Raw genomic sequence first — 15,725 nt, forward strand, 5'->3', positions numbered from 1 at the left:
AAAGTGGCAGGCTATTTTCCATTAGCCAGTCAGACTAAACTGCCATTTCTTGAAGAATGGAATACAGGGAAATACCCTTACCAGCAAACAGGACTGAATGGAACTGTAGTCCTCATTTGGCAACCCGAAAGAAATGCAATTTTTATAGTCCCCACAGTTCTTTTTAATGGATATACATTATCATAGTATTATATGGGTCCAAAAGGGCCAGTTAGAATAACAGGTCAACCTGTTAAAGATTGAAATCCTCAAACTTAAGGCTCCACAGTAGTATTGTTTTTACTTAGCAACATTCATCAACAAACATCAGACTGCAAGCTCTTTAGAGTTCATTTGCTTCTTCTTATTTCACTTCCATTACATAATACTCTCCCAGTTCCCTATACTCTTACATACTCAGGAGGGACCCAGTTTCTTTCCTAGTCTACCCTTGTTCTAGACCCAGCTGTCTTCATACTTCTATTTTTATGAACTAGTTTTTCTACAGTCTTATATTTGGGCTTTAAATATACTTTAAAGGGGCTTGAAATGCCAAAACACTGTCCTTGGTACAACATAACAATTGAAAAAGTAGTTCTGTTTACAGATCTTAGGGCACTAGGACATAGGGATGGTCTTTCCGGGAGATGGAGTTACACTAATCCAGTCCCACATTCTCACATAATACCAAAGTCTATCTGCATAAATGAGCCTCCTGCAAGGATGATGGTGTGCACTCACACTCCGTATATAGTCTGTGATTTACAAACTGAGCAAAGTTCTATAGAACCAGCCTGCTTAGAGCACAAGCCTAGGAGCGTGTTTTCCTTAGCATTATTTTCCAGCCCACTGAACTAAGTCTCAGAGCTGGTGAATACATTACGGATCTTTTTTTTTTTAGTCTCAAATACTGAGATTGTCGTAGGCACTGATGGAGTCTCCTTGGTCCTTAGTTTCTTGGACCAGTTGAAGGTCCTTTCCAGTTCTAAAATGTCCTTTTCTCTCTATAGAACATTACCTCTAAGTGATTACCTCTTAATCACTTGTCAGTTTTGGCTACCTGCTTTCTTCTTTTACATCCTTTATCAGTACTTTAACTATCTCTTTATAGCCCACAGAAAGTTGGAAGAGAATAGCTAATCCAAAGAAACTACTGCTGCTACTCGTAAGGGAAGCAAAAGCTATCTCAGGGAAAGCAAACAGACTTAGCTAGCTCAGTTAAGACAGATGCTTTGCAGCTAGGTGGACAGTGGTGCCGTCCATCCCCAACATGGGCATGGAGGTTTCAGAAAGAACGAGAGATCAGTTTAAGGAATCCAGGCAACTCCCAGGCTAGTCCTCAGTCAGGAATCCATAAGCAGTGCTTCATTTGCTATTCTGAGGTACCAACGCTTCCCAACACACCAGACAAACGCCTCTCAAAGATTCCTACAGTTACACATCCTGGAGCCATAGCGACGACTCTGAGCTTTTGAACCACTATTTCCCTCCCCCAGCACAGATCATCAAGACTGATCATGTTTCAGTTTCTTACAGGAGTTCTTCTTTCATTTTGTTTTGCACAAAAGATACTACTGTAAAGGCAGCATTTATCTGAAACTCTGGGTTGCAGTTTTACAGAGATCTAAGATTGATAACCCAAATTAATGTAAAGGTTCTGTGGCATCATCAAAGGCTACAGAAATGAAAAAGTCATTTATGACTGTCTTTTCCTTGATCTGTCTTTACCATTGCAAAATGGAAAGTAACATTTGACCAGGGAGGTGAGGAGGAATGAAAAGTTACTCTCTGAAGCTCCCTTTGGAAAATATGTTCAAGGGTTAGAATGTGGAGGGTGAAAAGTGAACATGCAAAGTCTTTCACAATCATGTTTTAAAATCCAGGTCAGCCAATACCTTGTCTTTTGTTCATGAAAATATATACATTTAGATTGCTCTTATGATTGGCTCTCTCACTAAGAAGTTTAGAAAAACATGTCCTAAGTCTGTCACAGAACTTTCCAGGTAAATGATGAAAACAGAATGTAATTACAGTATTTGTGCATTTTGCATTTCTTGGCAAGTAAAAAGTAAAATTTGAAGCAAAAACAAAACTTACTAGGGTTCCCTTCTTTGGACTGGATAACATTATTCTTTTTTTTTAAGATTTTTTATTTTTTATTAGAGAGAGTACAAGCAGGGGGAGCGGCAGGCAGAGGGAGAGGGAGAAGCAGGCTCCCTGCTCAGCAGGGAGCCCGATGCGGGGCTCGATCCCAGGACCCCGGGATCATGACCTGAGCCGAAGGCAGACGCTTAACCATCTGAGCCACCCAGGCGGCCCAAGGATAACATTATTCTTGAATGCAAAAAAAGAATTACTGAAATGAGCAAATATTGCTTATGATTTTTATTTATTTCTTCTTTTAAATATATCACATATTATTACTCTACCAGTAAGTGGCATCTGAGGATAATTTTACTAAATTGAAACTGAAAACCATGTGAAAATTGCTTTATTACTATAGAACCATAGGAAAAATGACTGAGGCAATAGTTTTTAATATTTTCTCTTCAATTCCAGACTGCTAGTAGGAATTCATTTCCGAACTTAATAAAGCCTGACATCACCAAAGTGGAGCTTTTAAAAGATGTCCACAGCAAAAAAGATCTTATCATTCGTTTGGTAACTCATGATATTAATCAAGAAGTTTCAGAAAATAAAGTGAAAGAGGGCTTAACTTCTGATGAAGATGAAGTTGTTTTACAAGACGTTGAGAAAGAAGAACTTCCAGAAGGCCCTTTGGAAGATCAAGTAAAAGAAAACATAAAGCCCATTATAAGCACAGTGGCTTTTCCCAAGCCACTGAAGAGCAAGAGAAATCTGAAAAAATTTTTGTCACTAGGAAAATGTTGTCATTGCAAATCCACTGAAACTACAGCAAATACTGAAGCATCACCAAATCAATGGACAGAATCTGAGGAGACACAACGAAGAATTGTTTTTAATGCTGATATGACTACCTCCAAATCCTCGACTGGCACAGATTCTTCCTTTTGGGAGAGAAAGACACAACTAAGTGTAAGTGACAAATGGGACTCTCAGTGACCGGGTTTCTATAGAGAAGGTAGAGTTTCACAAACTTAGTCCAAGTAATTTACATTGCGTAGGAAGAAGAGGGCAAAAACTGAATCCGGGCAGTCTCTCCCAACTTTGATGATATTTACAACTACAGGGAAATGACTAACAGATGAAGTCAGAAGCCTCAATTGAAGAAAAATAGATCATGGAAAATGTCCTAGGTTAGTCAGAAGGACAAGAAAAACAGAAAAAGGAAACCAGTTAGGAGAAAAGCAGTCTAATTATTTAAAATCATATATTTAATTTTTCTTTGTACTCTGACCTATAAATAGTCACTGGAAGTTTTGTTTGCAGAAACTCCATGCCAGTGGGCAGGACCAGAAAATGGGCTGGAGGGGAGTAAAAAGATTCATGCAAATTCGGCCTATCTGGGTTTGAATTCTGGCTTTGCCACTTAGTAGCTATGTGACCTCTGGGCAAGTTACTCTCAAAAATTCCTTACCCAACTTGTTGAAACGTAGCAAGTTATTCAAAGTATGTTGAATATTCCTCAGTCCATAAGCCCCACTATCACTCTGACACACAGCTCCTGTCCCTGGTTCTATATCATTCTAGTGACTGATCACTTATCATCCTCTTGGGTTAGCCCTACCAAAAAAAAAAAAAAAATTGCACTGTACATGCATTTGGAAGATACACATGATTTAGGATTTCCTGGTGAGACAATCCCCCTGGATTATCCATTTGCAATGATTTCCAGGTTAACCCAGAAACTACAAGAAAACACAGAGATACAACTCTGGCCAATTCAGAGGCTCACCAGGAAAAAATAACCTCAACACAAACTCACATCTGTTTATTAGGATCTATTTATTAGGAAGCCATGTGAGATTTTAGGGGCAAACATAGTGTGCCTGATCAGAATGCTGGCTACATAGATAACTAAGGAAACATTATAGTGTATTTTACTTAATTTATAACAAAATCTCCTTTTTATAATTACCTGACTTGTACTTTTCCAGAGAGAAGAAAGGAAAGCTAGTACTGAACCGGCATATTACTTCTTACATAGAATTATGAGTTCATCCTCATACAATGAAGAGGATCTGCCTTCATTTTCTAGGTACAGTCAATTAAAGCAATATGAGTTGGCTAAGAAAATAGAAATCCAAAATGAAAATTACATTAATGCGAAGCACGGGCCCCTCAAGTAAACATGTGAGAAAGCCAGTGTCTCTCCTCTCAAACACCCCTCACTCCTTCCCCTCGTTCTCCTCTGTGGTTACTTCCTGGGCCTCCCCTTTCCATGTTCTCTCCTATTTCTATTTATCTGGTCTCTACTTCCTTCTTTCTAGTATAGTAGTCTAGTTAGTATAGTTAGATTAAGTCTTTAATGTGTTAGATTCTGGAACCTAAGAGGCCCTGGGTCAACAGTAGTTCCTGCACTAAGGGCTTCCTACTTAGTTTCCTTATGTACCTAAACACTCAACAGTGTGGCACTGACTGTCACAGGGATCCCCAAAATGGAGGGGTTATGTAAGTTGGAGCATTCAGGGAAGAATTCTCAAAAGCAGTGGAGTTTCAGTTGGGCCTTGAAGGATGGATGAGCTTTAGACAAGACCATCCAAATTGGGGAAGACTGTAAGAGAAAGGATGGACTCTGCAGTATTTATAGGAGACAAAGAGGAATAAAGTACACTGTAGACTTGAAGTCTGATTAACACTTTTTCTAGAATAGCCTAAACGTGCCTAAAATTGTTCCAGTGTTTATAAGAATATTCACAAACTGGGAAGGGTAGCATTTTGTATCATGGGAAAACTAGGGTATAAGGAGAAAAATCTACCTGATTGTAACTATATTCTTTTCTACTTGGCACTATGAAATTAAGGTGTCTTTTTGACCTGATGCCATTTTAGGACACCTACCCCTAGCCCACCATTGATCCTTTCTCCCTTCAAGATTGTTGTAACAGACCTAAGTAGTAAAGCAGGCGACTCTCAATTATTTGTGTCACCGGAGAAGATGAGAGGGCATATATAAAACCAAATAAAAGTCAATGTAGCAGTCATTTTCACTTGATTTGAGAACTCAGAGACATACCATTCTAGATTTACTTCTATATGAGTAATGATTTTGACATTGTTCTTTTACTTAACCAGTATTCCTTCATATATTAAATACATAGTAAATAAAATGTCTTTTACCTTTTTTTAGTGATGATGATGATCGTCCCTCATATCCAAGTGCCAAAATAACAGAAGGTTGGATTGATTTTTTTTCTTAGATACTATTTAAAGGAGACTTTGTTCTTTGCATTGATAAAATTTCCTCTTATGAAACATGAAACTAACACTAAGTTTTCTAATAGGTTGACCTACTTTGGGGGAATAGTTAACATGAGCCAATGAGTTTGCTTTTTCGGAATCACCAAAATTTCATTAATAATTTTGGTATAAAGTACATGGTGTGATATTATGGGTTTAAAATTGCCATGCTTCTGTAGGAAATATCCAGAAAATATGGGTTTATCACATCTAAATGTGGACTGGAGCTCATGCTGCGAGGATTTAATCTCTCTTTAAGAGTATATCCTTCCTTTGTAGGACTAGCTTAGCCCCAGTAAAATATATTTTAAAAGCTTTTATTTTTTTAAGATTTTACTTATTTATTTTTGAGAGAGAGCACTAGAATGGGGGAGAGGCAGAGGGAAAGGGAGAAGCAGACTCCCTGCTGAGCAGGGAGCCTGCCCTGGGGCTCAGTCCCAGAACCCTGGGATCATGACCTGAGCCAAAGGCAGACCCTTAACAAACTAAGCCACTCAGGTGCCCCCAAAAGCTTTTAAAGCTAAAAATTAAACCTAAATTTATTTATGTTAGAATCTGGCTAGGGTAGACTCCACTTTATCTTTTGTCTCTGTTAGAACTGACTCATTAAAATATTTACAACTTGAGTTCTTAGTCCCCTATTCTTTTATTTTTTTTTTCTGAGTACAATGTACTTCACAATACAAATTTAAAGAATTTTTAAAGCATGAAATAATATACAGTTTTCAAATATTTATTTTCCCACGTGATGTGGCCATCTCCCAGGGTTTTTTTTTTTAATTTTTTATTGTTATGTTAATCACCATACATTACATCATTAGTTTTTGATGTAGTGTTCCATGATTCATTGTTTGTGCATAACACCCAGTGCTCCATGCAGAACGTGCCCTCTTTAATACCCATCACCAGGCTAACCCATTCTCCCACCCCCCTCCCCTCTAGAACCCTCAGTTTGTTTTTCAGAGTCCATCATCTCTCATGGTTCGTCTCCCCCTCCCGTTTCCCCCCCTTCATTCTTCCCCTCCTGCTATCTTCTTCTTTTTTTTTTTTCTTAACATATAATGTATTATTTGTTTCAGAGGTACAGATCTGTGAGTGCTGTGAATTGTGCAAGACTGTTGAATCCCAGGGGTTTTTTTTAAGGATTTTATTTATTTATTTGAGAGAGAGGGAGAGAGAGAGAGCATGAGAAGGGGGAGGGGCAGGGGGAGAGGGAGACACAAACTCCCCACTGAGCGGGGAGCCCGATGCGGGGCTGGATCCCAGGACCCTGGGATCATGACCTGAGCCAAAGGCCGAAGGTGGACGCTCAACGGACTGAGCCACCCAGGCGCCCCGGTCCCTTATTCTTTTAAACTGCAAAGGATCAATGGGTTCTCACAGTGGCAGCACTGGCCTAAAGTTGGGAGTGTAATGTTTACTATAAAGGTGGCCTTGAAATACAAACTGCAGGACTGGAGTTGACCTTGATTATTTCAAGCCTGCAACCCACTCAAAAGGTTACTCAAGAAAGCTATCCTCTCCATTTGTAAGTGGAAACATTTATTAAAAGATGAACCATAGAGTGTTGTTAAATTTGCCAGAATTCCATGGACAGGTCATAGTCAGAGGATGAGATAATGTATCAATGGTGTGCAGCCTGCAGTATGGAATCATCATAGGCTGTTAGAGCCAGAAAGAAGCCATCTACTATAACCTCACTTTAAAGATGAAGAGCCTGAGGTTCAGAGTGGGGAAGTGACTTGTCCAAGGTCATACATTGAGTCAGAGTATAGATCCTAAGTCTCCTAAACCTGAATCCATTTCATTGTTTTCCTCAACTTCATTGCACTACATTATGCTTAGTTCCTATATCCTTTGGTAATATTGCACCTGTCCAGTTGGTTCATTCAATCACGTTCAACAAAGATTCTCTGAGCACTTTCTTTGTGCTGGACACTGTTCTGAGTTCTGGAGATAAAGCCATGAGTAAGAGAGACAAAGTCCTTACCCTCATTCTAACTTGGGAGCCAGGGGGCAATATAAACACAATAAATCTAGATAAAAATAAGTACCCCCCCCCATCTCACACAGGGTAAAAGCCAGTGGCTTACAAGGCTCCACATGGTCTGGACAGCATTCCCCCCTCCCCATGACCGCTCTGACCACCTCTCCTATGATCCCCTCTTAATCACTCCACTCCAGCCACACACACCCTCAGACATGCCAGGCATTCTCCTTTCTCAGAACCTTTGCACTTACTGAGCTGCCGAAAACATTCTTTTCCCAGGTATCTGCATAGTTCACTTCTCACCTTCTTCAGATCTTTGCTTAAATATCATCTTCTAAGTAAAGCCACCTCTGAGCACCTTCTTTAAAATTGCAACCCCAGCACTCACGGCCACCCCAGCACTCCCTATCCTCCTGCCCTGCTTTAATTTGTTCCCTAGCATTTATACTATCTGATAGATTGTATGTTTTTGTTTGTTGACTGTCTCCTTCCCCTAGAATTTAGCTCCATGCGGGGAGGGATTTTTGTCTGTCCACTATATCCCCACATACCTAGAAAACAGGCACACAGTAGGCACTCAGTAAGTATTTGTGGAATTCGTGAGTGAATAAGAAGAAAAGAAAGAGAGTGGCTGGCTAGATTAGTCTGATCCAAAAAGTTCAGAAACATCAGACCTTAATGACAAAAGAAAGCAGCCACAGGAAGATCTGGAAGCAGAGGATCCCAGGCACAGGGTACAGTAAGTGCAAAAACCCTAGGATGGGATGAGCTTGGCATGTTAGAGGAAAAGAATAAAACCAGTACCTAGAGCCCAGTGAGAAGGAAAGTGTTATGAGATGAGGTTAGAGAGATAGATAGCTAGGGGTCAGATCATGTTAGGGCCTTTTATAGACAGTGGAAATGAGCGTAGGTTACTTTTGGGTTGCTGTAGGAATCCTGTGGGGGATTTTAAGCAGAGAAGTGATATAATCTAATTTATGAATTTTTTTAAATAAATCCCTCTGACTACTATTTGGAGAGTGAACTAAGTAGAGATAGGATTAAAGCAGGGAGAACATTTAGGAGGCTTTCATAATAATCCAGCCAAGAAATAATGGTGGCCTGGACTAGGGGTATAGCCATGGAGGTGGTAAAAAGTGAACAGATACAGAGTGTATTTTGAAGGTAGAATCAGCAGGAACTGCTAATGGAGTGGATGTGGGAAGTGAAGAAAACAGAAAAATCAAGGATGATTCCTACAATTTTGGCTTGAGCAACTAAGTGGCTTGTGGTACCATGTGGTGAGACAGGCAGGGGAGTGAAGGTGGAGGGAACAAGAATTCCATTTGGGCTGTGTGAGATTGAGGCCATTGGACACTCAAATGCACAGATCACATGAGCAGTTGGATAGTTAAGTCTAGAATTCAGTGGGGAGGTCAGGGCTGGCAATACAAATTCTTTGTTTCACAGAAGAGACAATAAAATCTCAACTTGACTCTGACCATCTGGAACTCTCAAGTACCTGGAATGTTTCCATTCCCTCTTTATCAAAACAACTTCTTAGATATATCTAGAAGGGATGCCATGCATTTAGCCTAGATGCTTGAAAATTATATTGGAATGATGGCCCAGATAAACCCAAATGGCCCCAATCACCAAAAAAAGTCAGTTCAAATATGTACAGTATACAAGACTTCCTAAAATAGGAAAGTACATTCAGACACTTTTGAACAACTAGCAACTGATAATAAAATTGAGTGGATATTCTGGTTAACCAGTTTCATCAGATAATTCAAGTAATGGGATCTCTCTCATATTCAAGGTAACTGAGGTTTTACTGTATTTTTTCTAGAATCCTTGGCCCAAAGGTTAATCCAGAGAGAATCTTCTCATCTTGGTCCTTTATGATTACACATGTATAAAATGTATATCAAATACACATTACTTCACCTGGCCCTCTTGTGAGAAAGTAGTCACATCCCCATTGTACATATGAGGAAACAGAGTCAGAGAAGTTAGAACTCACCGTATTCACAGAGCTTTAGATAGTGAAGCTAAGATTCAAACACAGTTTTTCTGACTCCAAACAAGTCCATTGCCCCTTTTACTACTCGCTCCCTCCCTCGCTGTGGGTCTTTTGGAAACTTCCCTCTTGGTATCATATCCAGATCTGGAGAATGCAAGCAGTATTAAGGTAAATATTTTTCACTGGCCCCTTATTGTGGCTAGTGAAGCCCTTACAGAAATAAGGGACTCCCTTCAAATAAGGGACTGCTTGTGTGTCGTGCTTTGAGGGGCCTCAGGAACCTCAGTGTGATCCCAAGAAATTCCCCTTCCCTAAGGCGCTCTTAGGAAGTTTCCAATAATGGCTGAAGCCATAGATCTGCCTGGACCCTCTTCTCTGTTTTGTATCACTTTTGCTTTCCTCTAGGTTTACTCTAACCACTCCCCAGTGTGCGTGTACACACACCCTCTCATACACCCCTCATCGGTTTTCTAGACACTTCTCATTTAGCAATAGTAACATCTATTTGACAACCTCAGGCATCACTTAGAGGCCAGTCTGGAGGCCTGCTGACAGGCTTTTCCATTGCCAAGCTGATTCCCTGGCTCATTGTGACTCCTCTTACTGATTGTCCTTCTTGCTTGCTGAGTTTTTTCCCATTGTAAATTATAGTTAAAGGCCTGATCCATTAAGATATTCAGCATTCTTTATCGAGTAGCACAGAAATTCCTGCTTGGCATTCAGCTCCAGGTAAACATTAGTCACTGTACACATGAATACATACACTCTCCAGTGTCAAGACACAGAAAAAGAAGCCATCATGTTTCCCTTAATGCCAAAGGCCTTGCCGTAGTCTACAGGGCCCTATATGAGCTGCCCACCCTCTCTCTTCCCAACCCCCATTACCCGTATGTCACTCTGTTACCCCTCTGTCCACTCACTGTCACTCCTCCAGCCACACTGGCCTCCTTACTGCTCCCCTAAACTGCCAAGCAAGCTTCACCTCAGGGCCTTTGAACTTGCTCTTCCTTTGCCAGGGACACAACTATCCTCAGATAGCTGTGTGTCTTCCTCCCCCATCTCCTTCCAGTCTTTGCTCAAAAGTCACCATCTCTGTGAGGCCTTCCGTGACCACCCCATGTAAGATGGGCACACACACACTATCCTCCCTTACCCTGCTTTATTTTTCTTCACAGCACTTGAGTCACTATTCAGTCAACCATTCATTCATTTAACAATTTTTTATCAAGTGCCTACTATGTGCCAGGCACTGGAGATTCAGCAGTAAAGAAAGCAGACAAATATTCCTGTTCTCATCCTCTGGTAGACTTTATATTCACTTGAATATAAGCTTCATGATGGCAAGGGCTTTGTTTGTTTTGTTCATAACTGTATGCCCAACACCTAACACAGGACTGAAATATAGTAGAAGCCCAACAAACATTTTTTGAAAGAACAGCCTTAGCCATCAGAACCAAATTTAATCTCCGTGTTGGGAGTTCCCTAGCCCTCTCCCCATTAGTCAGATGTATAGCCATATTTGGGAACTACTACACAGAGCAGAGGTTCTCGATCCTGGCTGCACATTGGAATCATCTGGCAAACTTTAAAAGTGGATTCCCAGGCCTCAGCCCCAGAGATTCTGATTGGTCTGGGTTGCAGCCTGGGCCTGGGGAGTTCTAAAGGCTGCCCAGGTGATTTTAATGGATAGCCAACATTGCAAACCATTGACTCTACCTACTCATGTCAGGCCATTCAGAAGCACCCACCCCCCACCTTCCTTTAGATCAGGAGCGCTCAGCCTGGCTGCACGTTAGTCACCTGGATAACTTAGAAAACAGATAAATGCTTGCCCCACCCTCAGGGGTTCCTGGTTCAATTGGGTTGGGGCCAAAGCATGCCTATTTTTAATATTTATCCAGATGGTTCTCTTGTGCTGCTAGTGTTGAGAACCAGTTCTTTAGATTGTCCCTGTCCTGGTTGATCCCTTTAAATATCCTATTTTGCAATGTCTTAATCCATAAGCTGCCTCGAATCCTCTTAGAAGAATTAGAGTCAACTTTTACAATAATACTCCGCCCCATCAATATAAAACACAACTTCTCTCATCTTGCATGCATTTATGCCTCAGTTCATGGATTTGCTACTTCCTTTTTAACTGCTGCCACCATGGAGTGGCTACCCTGCAGCCTGTCCTTCTGGGATCAGGCCGCTTCTGCATCCTAGGTGGTGATAAAGGTCCATAGAGCAGAGCCAGCATCCGAGCCACTGTCCCTGCCCTACCACCTCCGTGCTCCTGCAGCCCCACACGGCCACTGACTTGCTCCACACCTCACAACTGTTAAGAACTATTTAAAGGAAGACTGGGGTAGTGAACTGGACATCCCTTTTCCCCCTTCTCCCCTAAAGAACCCCCCCCCCCACCATTATCTTCTCTCAGAGAAGTATCTAAAACATGTCATTTATTCCAAGCCCCAGAAGGGGACGGGGGCACGCATGGCTGGCATTTTTTGCAACCTGGGACACTTGAGCCCTTGAAATGATCCTAAAGGGGCAGTGCATGTCCAAGCCTGGGGCCAATCCTGGGTGTCATAATTGGCAAAAATCATGAGAAGTCATGCCTAGGAACAGCCAAAATCCCAGAGAATTAGTCTTCGAGATTGCAGAGCACCACCACTGGGGTGTACAAATGCCACGTGGTTGTGCTTTGTCCCTTGAGGGTTTCTAGGTACTTCTGGCGTTTGCTGTCCAACAAAGGACAGAGGCTTAAGCTAGTATTTCACCTCTGTCTTGGCAGTTTATCACCCTCTATCAATGCGAAAGTGCTCTGGCCGGCCTGTATTCTTCAAATGATGACACTTCAGGTACAACATATTTATGATTTTCTAATAAAGCTTTCAGTGATGTCATTCTAAATATATTCACTCCCCCTGCAGTGAGTGGCTCCTGCCTTGCACCCTCCTCTGCCACCAATATGGGGTTGCAATAATATTACTATGTATATAGATTGTGATTTGCAAATTGGTATGCAGTTCTCAGTTGAACCTCCCAGCCAAGGGGTGACAGTTCCTAGCAGTAACATTTATCAGGCATTCTGCTAAGTGCTTTTCTCACATCCACCCTGTGAAGCACCATGTCCCAGGGCAGTGTCCCAAAGTGTTGTTCAGTGACGGCTCACTTGTGTCATGATCACCCAGGATGCTTACTATCAATACAGAATCCTGGCCCCTCCCCAGAGCAGCCCGGTTCGTATCTCTGGGAAATGGGATCCAGGCATCTGCATTCTTAACAAGATCTTCAGACTGCAAAAACAAATCTTCATCTTTCCCCTCCAGTGAGATTTCCAGAATATGGCCTTGTAGCGCATGCCTCAATCCTGTAACTAAAAGTCATTGGCTTGCTTTTTCAGACTGTAGATCTCTCCATTCAAGCCTTTGTCTTTGCCTCTGCAGATTTTGACTTTTTCCTGACTAATTTCTAGGTGGTTCTTATTTTGTCAACTACTAGCACAATCCAGTACTGCATTATTACTTTGAAAAGCTAAACTTTTTCCCCTTATTTGGGAGCAAATTTGCTGTCTCCTACCTTACTTTTAATCATAGATTCTTGAGATTCCCAAGGTTATGTGGCTGGAAATTAAAAGCTAGATAACTGCAAAAGCTAGAGGAGAACTTTGTCGTTTACTGGAAACAAGAAAGTCTGTGCTTTATTGCCCTGTGTCTTTTCATGACATCCTGTCATGATGCATCAGCAACACAGATAAATGCTCATTTCTGTTCTTATAGACAGAGTAATCATTCTGTTAACATAAACTATGAGATGATTTGCACAAAACAAGTGGTGCAGAAAAAATGGGTCCAAATGGAGACTCTTACTGGCCACACAAGTCCTTTATAGCTCACACAACAAACAGATCACTTGGGGTCAGTCAACTGAAAATTTACCCAAAGCAAGTCAGAAACGATAACCTTTTTTAATGCACTGCTGCTTTTACCTGGACATTCTGAAACGGATGCTCACACTGTTGAGAACTGGAAGTTACCTTTTCATGTGGAATCAGCTCCTCAGGCTGTTTTGGATGAGGGAGAAGGTACTGCTGAGTGGGCTCGAGAAGCGTCACGTGCAGGGAGCACAGAGCTGCGCACCAGCGCCTGGGCTCTAGTGCCGACTAAGGCCTCTGACATGAGGCATCCAACCTCACTGAATGTCTCTGCTTTCCTTCCCAGGGGGCTCAGAAGGAGCAAATAAAGAGTGTGTTATCATGATGAGTACTGAGTAATATATAGAATTGTTGAATCACTATGCTGTATCCCTGAAAGTCATACGCCACTGTGTATTAACTACCCAGGAATGAAAATTAAAAACTTTTAAAAAGGGAGGGGGGGCACCTGGGTGGCTCAGTCGGTTAAGTGTCTGCCTTCAGCTCAGGTCATGATCCTGGAGTCCCAGGATCGAGTCCTGCATCGGGCTCCCTGCTTAGCGGGGAGTCTGCTTCTTCCTCTGACCCTCCCCCCCAATCATGCTTTCACTCTCTCTCTCAAATAAATAAAATCTTTTTTAAAAAAACTTTAAAAGAAGACTCTTTGTGAAAGCACTTTAAAACTCAAAAGTCATTATATAAATGCTTCTTTCTGAATCCTAAATCATCAACCCCAGCCTGACAGCCTTAATTGGAAAGCCCAATAATAAATGACCAGATTTCTCTTTTTGTTTGTTCACAGATGCTGATAAGCCCAGTACTTCCAAACAAGGTTCTGAAATGATGAAGAAGGTATCATCAGCTCTGTCCAAAGTATTTTCAAGATCTAATGCCAATGTTTCCAAATCTTCCTCACCACCACCCCCCCCCCACCAGGACAGAAGCTGAGGCTGCGACAGCTAACATCAATAAAGGTGCTGACCTTCCCCAAAAATAATAAATGGTTTTTAAAGCATGACATTGTGTCCTACACACTGATTCTTATAAATACTTTTAAATTCTTATAAATAAATAAGAGCAAAGAATGTACAAAAAGGCAGCTGGAAAAAAGAAGGATTTGATAAATGCTTCTGATAGGCATTTGGCACAAAAAGAGGGACTGTGCCTCCCATCGAGATACATCTGCCAGTGGGACTCAATCTCTGCTCTTCAGGGCACTGAAACCTTGCTGGGAAGAGAAGACTAACTTAAAACCAAAAGGAACTGGAATTGAGGCAATCCTCAAAGGGCAGGTAGGTCTGGAAAGCACCAGGAAGGCTTTCACCTCTGGTCCCAGAGCTGCATATAAAGCCACCATGCCTGAATGATCTAATTCAGTGTTGTCCAACAGAATCTTCTATGATGATGGAAATGGCGTACACACACACATAGATATATAGACATACTCCCTCTGGCTACATTTTCATTCCAGTACAGTAGCCGCTAGCTCCACATGGCTATTTAGTCACTAGTGTAAGTAAAGAACTGAATTTTTCATTTTATCTCCATTTAAATAGCCATGAGGAGCTAGCGGCTCCTTCCTTCGATAGTGTCAGTCTAGTTAGTACATGGCTTCATGGGCAGTAGCCCATTCAGATCAGGAGAAGAATTCCCTGAAAGTTCAGTTCCAAAGTCTATCCACAAATACCTAGGGCAAGGCAAGGATCTGACTCCTCAGAGGGGTTTTGAAGCCTCCAGTTACCCTCTTGGCGCCTTCAAGACACATGAACCACCGAAGTGGCCAGAGGGAGCTCATGCTTTCCAGTCATATCTCTGCTCCTGCACTTGCCAAAATTCCATTGATGGGGACACCTGGGTGTCTCAGTGGGTTGAGCGTCCGCCTTTGGCTCAGGTCATGATCCCAGGGTCCTGGGATCGAGTCCCGCATCAGACTCCCTGCTCAGTGAGGAGCCTGCTTCTCCCTCTACCTGCCGCTCCCCCTGCTTCTGATCTCTCTCTGACAAATAAATAAAATCTTAAAAAAAAAAAACTCCATTGATGGAGAAAGGATAGGTCCCTTCTAGAACACCAAAGTCAAGGAATCACAAAGAGCAAATCAGAACCTGTACCTGCCAACTGGCTTCAAACACAGTGTTTGGCTAGAAACTGCTTCCATGAGACAGAAACATCACTCTGGTACTGAAACCACCACTCCGGCCTCCCTCTATGCAGTCAACAGGAAGAGGATCACTCAACTAGTCATTCTCATACCCCAACTTTATCCAAAAAGTTAGGTCAGAGGAAGGTCCCAGCCTTATCCAAAACTCCCTGGGGAAATATTTCCAGGCAAGTAAATTTCTTTTATGTTGTACCTATAGTCCATAAATGTTACGTTAACTGAACTTTTGCAAATAAAACGGCAGGCAGTTCTGCCCAGATATCACCTATTCCCAAGTTGGCCACCTTCATCTGTTCCCTCATTCCTTCCCCTA

The 15,725-nt window shown here is 41.8% G+C and overlaps 1 protein-coding gene across 1 annotated transcript in view; it reads left to right on the top strand.

The window, feature by feature from the left end:
- LOC102738185 (fibrous sheath-interacting protein 2-like) overlaps nt 1-14,351 on the top strand; it is a 69,304-nt gene extending 54,953 nt beyond the window's left edge. Inside the window, exons 18-21 of the mRNA XM_081809306.1 lie at nt 2,539-3,036; nt 4,059-4,159; nt 5,252-5,298; nt 14,057-14,351. Of these exons, the coding sequence (XP_081665432.1) occupies nt 2,539-3,036; nt 4,059-4,159; nt 5,252-5,298; nt 14,057-14,202 (792 nt within the window). The 3' untranslated portion in view covers nt 14,203-14,351. The remainder of the gene's footprint in view (nt 1-2,538; nt 3,037-4,058; nt 4,160-5,251; nt 5,299-14,056) is intronic.
- The last annotated feature ends 1,374 nt before the right edge of the window (nt 14,352-15,725 follow it).

This window comes from Leptonychotes weddellii, chromosome X, assembly GCF_054177405.1.
Source record: "Leptonychotes weddellii isolate Sample4059 chromosome X, ASM5417740v2, whole genome shotgun sequence".
NCBI classification, from domain to species: Eukaryota; Metazoa; Chordata; class Mammalia; order Carnivora; family Phocidae; genus Leptonychotes; species Leptonychotes weddellii.